This window comes from Chelmon rostratus, chromosome 20, assembly GCF_017976325.1.
Source record: "Chelmon rostratus isolate fCheRos1 chromosome 20, fCheRos1.pri, whole genome shotgun sequence".
NCBI lineage: Eukaryota > Metazoa > Chordata > Actinopteri > Chaetodontiformes > Chaetodontidae > Chelmon > Chelmon rostratus.
Window position 1 is genome coordinate 1,689,537 of NC_055677.1, and position 5,892 is coordinate 1,695,428.

The 5,892-nt window shown below is 43.0% G+C and overlaps 1 protein-coding gene across 1 annotated transcript; it reads left to right on the forward strand.

The window, feature by feature from the left end:
* Positions 1 to 997: 997 nt before the first annotated feature.
* On the forward strand, positions 998 to 4,955 carry LOC121623628 (protein NLRC3-like). The gene is made up of 5 exons (XM_041960976.1): positions 998 to 1,052; positions 1,473 to 1,613; positions 1,963 to 2,082; positions 2,749 to 2,984; positions 3,097 to 4,955. The coding sequence occupies exons 2-5, from the start codon at positions 1,492 to 1,494 to the stop codon at positions 4,953 to 4,955; spliced, it is 2,337 nt and encodes a 778-aa protein (XP_041816910.1). The 5' UTR covers positions 998 to 1,052; positions 1,473 to 1,491.
* Positions 4,956 to 5,892: the final 937 nt, after the last annotated feature.

Genomic DNA, 5,892 nt, shown 5'->3' on the forward strand with positions numbered 1-5,892 from the left:
CATTAAACTCCGAAGCCGCGCCGAAGGTTTGAAGTGTTTGAAGTGTGACCATCTGCAGCTCGGCGTCCTGTTGGGTCTGCTGTTTGACCAGGTGGCTTCTTTTTAAGTCCGACCACAGACAGGAGCCCTGTATTCTGACAGCGTGATGCATGCGATGAGATATAAGGGTTAATGAGGTCAGACAGGTGTGAAGAGGTGAGTCCATTTAAAAAATACATGACGTGAAAAAATGACATTTTCAGTGTTCAGCGCTCAAACGTGTCCAGCACACGAGACACAGCTTGAATAGTAGAAAGAGGGAAGACAAAACAAAATGCAAGTAAAAACATGTTGAATCACATCATGTGTGAAAACACAGTGTCTCATAAAACTGACAAATCCAACATGTGATGGAGAGTTTCAGTAAAATGTCAGAAAAATCTGAGTCTTCTGGCCCAGAAATGAGCAAATCTTCTCTTTTTTTCTCCAAACATTCACAAACTGACATCCTGCAAGCACGATTTGAAAACTTTGACCCAAAACCAGCTTCCAGCCGACAATTAGCACAAAATAAAAACGAACAAAGATTATTTAGTCCCAAAGAATCAATAACATCATCCCCAAAAACTGCAAACTGATTAAAAACGTGTCTCCTGTGCTGAGATGAACTGTGTTTGTGTTTCCTGTCAGTCTAAAAGTACATTCAGTTCATTTGCTTTGATGCAGTTTAGTTGTAACTTCAACAAAACAGATTATTTCCATCATTTAAATACTGAAGCACCAACATCTTGACAGAAAAGCCTTTTTAATTCAGTCTGTTCCAGCCAAAAGAAACACTGATGAACACATCATGTTAAACAGCTGATCTGTGAGCAACACACACACACACATACACACACACACAGATGCTGCCTGGTGACTTCCTGTAAATGAAGAGGGGAGGAGCAACACTGATCATGTGACCCAGGCTCATGAGAACAGGGAGGGAATCCTGAAAGAGAAACTAAAGTCAAAGAGTTCAGACTCCATGTTGAGTGAACAGAGCAGACGGAGGGGAAGTGAAGCTGAAGCAGGTGAGTGTTAAACATTTCATGACTTTACTGTTAAAGTGTGAGTCAGTTTCCTTCCTGTGGACTGTAGAGGACACAAATGTTAGACTGTGTGAGAGAGAGACCATGTATGACCATGTATTAATCACATTGTGGGGACTCGCCGTCCTTATGGGGACAAAACGGAAGTCCCTGTAATGTAAATCATGAACTTTTAGGGTGAAGACTTTGGTCAAGTTCAGGTTTAGGCAAGCAGTGGTCATGGTGATGGTTAGGATTAGTCTCCAGGAAATGAATATAAGTCGTTTTAATGTCCCCAGAAATGATGGAAACATGATTGTGTGTGTGTGTGTGTGTGTGTGTGTGTTACTTCCTGCTCTCTCAGTCTTGTTTCTTGATTCTTGTGTTTTGAGCTCACCGTCAGCGTCACTGTTTTACTCTCAGACTGACCTCAGATCAGAAGATGATGGAGGAAGAGGAGGACAGAGCTGAGTCTTCAGCATCCAGCTGTCTGTCTATGAAGAGTGACCGGTCCAAAGAACGTCCTCCAGACTTCAGCCATGAACCTGGACCCTCAGACACAAAGTGAGAGACCTGCTATTAACTCATTTCTACGACTCACTTTCAGTGACTTCTGTCAGCGCCATGTTTTCATTGTTTTCATTGTTTTCATTTTGTGGTTTTATATTAAAAATGTCACTAAAATGTATTTTTAAATTTAACAAATGTTTTGTGACATGAAGAGAAATCATTGGAGGCATCTTCATCTCAGAATGTGTGACAGCTGTCAGTCACAGAGAAAAGCTCTGATCTAATCTAAGAGGACTAATGCAGACTTTTAAAGCTCCTCATTATGGACAGGAGCAGCAGTTTGTGTTTTTAGAGCTTCATTAATGTGAATGTGATAGAAATAAAAACATATTGGTGTTTGCAGAGTTCAGTACAGCAGACAGAGAGCTGAGTCTTCAGCATCCAGCTGTCTGTCTATGAAGAGTGACCGGTCCAAAGATCTTCCTCCAGACTTCAGCCAAGAACCTGGACCCTCAGACACAAAGTGAGACTCTGTTTTTACTGTAAACTGACCTGATGGGAGATGATGCATTGAGGATGAAGATCAAATATCTAGATTTCTATTCATGATGCAGAACTTTTGGTGCAGAAAGTGTTTCAAACTCAGATCGACCTTATTTTATTTCTGCAGTAAAACTGTTGAGAAGCTTCATTTCAACATTTACACCTCAGGAACATTCATATATTTCTGCCCTCACATTGAAGCTGCTGTGAACATTTGCAACGATTCAGAATGTGAAAGAATCTGCTTCACATGTGAAATTCACTTTCTCATATTTGATCTGAGAATCATTTATTGGTTTGACTCTTCATCAGATCAGCTGTTATGACCTGATGCATGTTGAATCACTTTGTGTCATAATTGTACAACATGTGATAAAAAGTGATTTGTAGAAGAGCTTTGCTCACCGTGATCAACACTTTGAATCATTAGTAAGTGAACCTTTGAGTTCAGACTCTCTCCATCAGATATAGTTCCTAAAGGTCAGGAACAAACATCCATGGACAGAACTTGTGTAAAAGTCATCAGTGCACGAGAAAGAGACACTTCTAATGTCAGTTTAAACTGAACTAACACAGCGTCGCACAAATCTTCATATTTTCAACAACCATCAGCGATTGAGTTTAGTTATAAAGAAATGTCTTTCAGAGAGAGGAAGAGGAGTCATGTTTCTGTGGAGGAGCAGCCGTCCTGCTGTGTTTTGTGTCAGGACGTCCTGAAGGATCCAGTCTCTACCAGCTGTGGACACTGGTTCTGCAGACAGTGCATCACCTCATACTGGGACCAGTCTGCTTCATCAGGAGAGTCCTCCTGTCCCCGGTGTGGAGACAGATCCAGAACGAGAGCTGGACTGCAGACAGCCAGTCAGACCTGCACTGTGCAAAGTAAGACTGTCCATCCACACATGTTGAAACTGTGACCTTCTACAATTCATGACATTTATTTGCAGAGTTTGTCAGATTTTCTTTGTTTTGTCTCATTTTTCTCTTTTTTTAGTGACTGGTGATCTTCAGGAGGTTTTAGATGAACATAAGATCAGTCTGAGGAGGAGATGTGAATGTGTGACTGAAGGAAGTGATGAAACAGGAAGTGGAACCCTCCTCAACAGGATCTACACTGAGCTCTACATCACAGAGGGACAGAGTGAAGAGGTTAATACCCAACATGAGGTGAGGCAGCTTGAGACAACCTCCAAGATGGAGACCCTCCATGAGACTCCAATCAAGTGCCAGGACATCTTTAAAGCCTCACCTGACCAGCAGAGACACATCAGAGTCGTTCTGACGAACGGCGTCGCTGGCGTTGGAAAAACCTTCTCAGTGCAGAAGTTCAGTCTGGACTGGGCAGAGGGCTTGGAAAACCAAGACGTCAGCCTGGTGGTTCTGCTTTCGTTCAGGGAGCTGAACTTGATCAAAGATGAGCAGTACAGTCTTCTGACGCTGCTCCGTGTTTTCCATCCAACATTACAGAAGGTGACAGCAGAGAAGCTCGCTGTCTGTAAGCTTTTGTTCATCTTTGACGGCCTGGATGAAAGCAGACTTTCACTGGATTTCCACAACAACGAGGTTTTGTCTGATGTCTCGCAGAAGTCATCAGTCAACGTGCTGTTGACAAACCTCATCAAGGGGAATCTGCTTCCCTCGGCTCTCGTCTGGATCACTTCCAGACCCGCGGCGGCCAATCAGATCCCTCCTACATGTGTCGACAGGGTAACAGAAGTACGAGGCTTCACTGATGCCCAGAAGGAGGAGTACTTCAGGAGGAGATTCAGTGATGAAGATCTGTCCAGCAGAATCATCTCACACATCAAGACGTCCAGGAGTCTCCACATCATGTGTCAAATCCCAGTCTTCTGCTGGATCACTGCTACAGTTCTGGACCACATGTTGACTACAGACCAGAGAGGAGAGCTGCCCAAGACCCTGACTGACATGTACTCCCACTTCCTGCTGGTTCAGACAAAGAGGAAGAAGCAGAAGTATGATGAGGGACACGAGACGAGTCCACAGGAGCTGATGAAGGCTGACAGGGAAGTTCTTCTGAAGCTGGGGAGGCTGGCCTTTGAACAGCTGGAGAAAGGAAACATCATGTTCTACCAAGAAGACCTGGAGCAGTGTGGTCTTGATGTCACTGAAGCCCTGGTTTACTCTGGAGTTTGTACAGAGATCTTCAAAAGAGAGTGTGTGATCTTCCAGAAAACAGTTTACTGCTTTGTTCATCTGAGCATTCAGGAGTTTCTGGCTGCAGTCTACATGTTCCACTGTTACACCAGCAGGAACACAGCGGTACTGGAGGGTTTCCTAAAAGACTGGAAACCCAGCGACTCAAAACCAAGTTCTTTTTTGGAGAACATTAAATATTTTCGAAACTTTGTCAGCCACTACCCATCCCTGGATGTCTTTCTGAGGAGCAACATGGAGAAATCCCTGAGGAGTAAAAATGGTCACCTGGACCTGTTTGTTCGCTTCCTTCATGGCCTCTCTCTGAAGTCCAACCAGAGACTCTTAGGAGGCCTGCTGGGTCAAAGAAAAAACAAGTCAGAAATCATCCAAAGAGCCATCAACAACCTGAAGGAGATGAACAGTGATGATATCTCTCCTGACAGAAGCATCAACATCTTCCACTGTCTGATGGAGATGAACGACCCCTCAGTACATCAGGAGATCCAAGAGTTCCTGAAGTCAGAGAACAGATCAGAGAAGAAACTCTCTGAGATCCACTGCTCAGCTCTGGCCTACATGCTGCAGATGTCAGAGGAGGTTCTGGATGAGTTTTACCTGAAGAAGTACAACACAACACTGGAGGGACGACAGAGACTGATTCCAGCTGTGAGGAACTGCAGAAAGGCTGTGTAAGTCCAGATGTGATTATCAACACTGTTCAGAAACGTAAAGCTGAAGCCATCAGTGTTAAAGATACACACTTTACACACATAACTTCACACTATAAGAGTTTAACCCTGATTTAAAAAAAGGCAGAACACTTTTTAAAACGTAAATAAAACAGAATGCAGTGATCTGCAAATTATTTTCTAATTTTATTAAATTAAATACAAAGACAAGATATTTAATGTTCAAACCAATGAACTTGTTTCTCACAACAGTAACTGTAGAGGCAACATATGCAGAGAAAACAGCAGCACACGTTTCCACTGTGATTTTGACTGAATTAGCAGCCACAGTCTTTGTGTATGGAGCTCCTGATTGACTCAGACAGCAGCTCATGACACAGTCAGCTCCTGGGACGCCTCCAGGTTCATTCTGCCAGTGAAGGAGAGCTCAGCAGGTTCAGTTCAGTGGAGGATCTCCATCATCAACCAGCTCAGTTATAGTCTTTGTTCCAAAACATTCACTGCAGCCAGCTGAACTCCACTTGATACAACTATGACCCAGAAAATTATAACAATACAATCTTTAGTCATTATTACAACAAAAATGTTGATACGCTGTGTGAAACATGAACAGAATGCTGATCCTTTCTGACAGAAACTCACCTGAAAACAGCACAAAGTCAATATATTTACTGTCTGAGCTCATCAGTTCATTGATTTCTGTAAATATCAGCTGATTCTGAATCTGATGCAGCAACACGTTTGAAACACGTTGTGACAGGAGCAGCTAAAGACTGGGAAAGATGTGGGACGCTCCAAAAACACCTGTTTGGATCATTCCACAGGTAAACAGGTTGATTGGAAATGATTGATTCTGGTTTTATTGATGTTTCTCACGGAGTTCAGACCTTTTGAATCGGGGTTGTCTGATATTAATGAAATAGGAGTCATTAAATTAATTT

Excerpts from the sequence above, each read along its gene's own strand:
- LOC121623628 (XM_041960976.1), top strand. The coding sequence starts at position 1,492 with ATGATGGAGGAAGAGGAGGACAGAGCTGAGTCTTCAGCATCCAGCTGT. Across the intron at positions 2,083-2,748 it reads CCTGGACCCTCAGACACAAA|AGAGAGGAAGAGGAGTCATG; the intron begins GTGAGACTCTGT and ends AATGTCTTTCAG. Across the intron at positions 2,985-3,096 it reads TCAGACCTGCACTGTGCAAA|TGACTGGTGATCTTCAGGAG; the intron begins GTAAGACTGTCC and ends CTCTTTTTTTAG.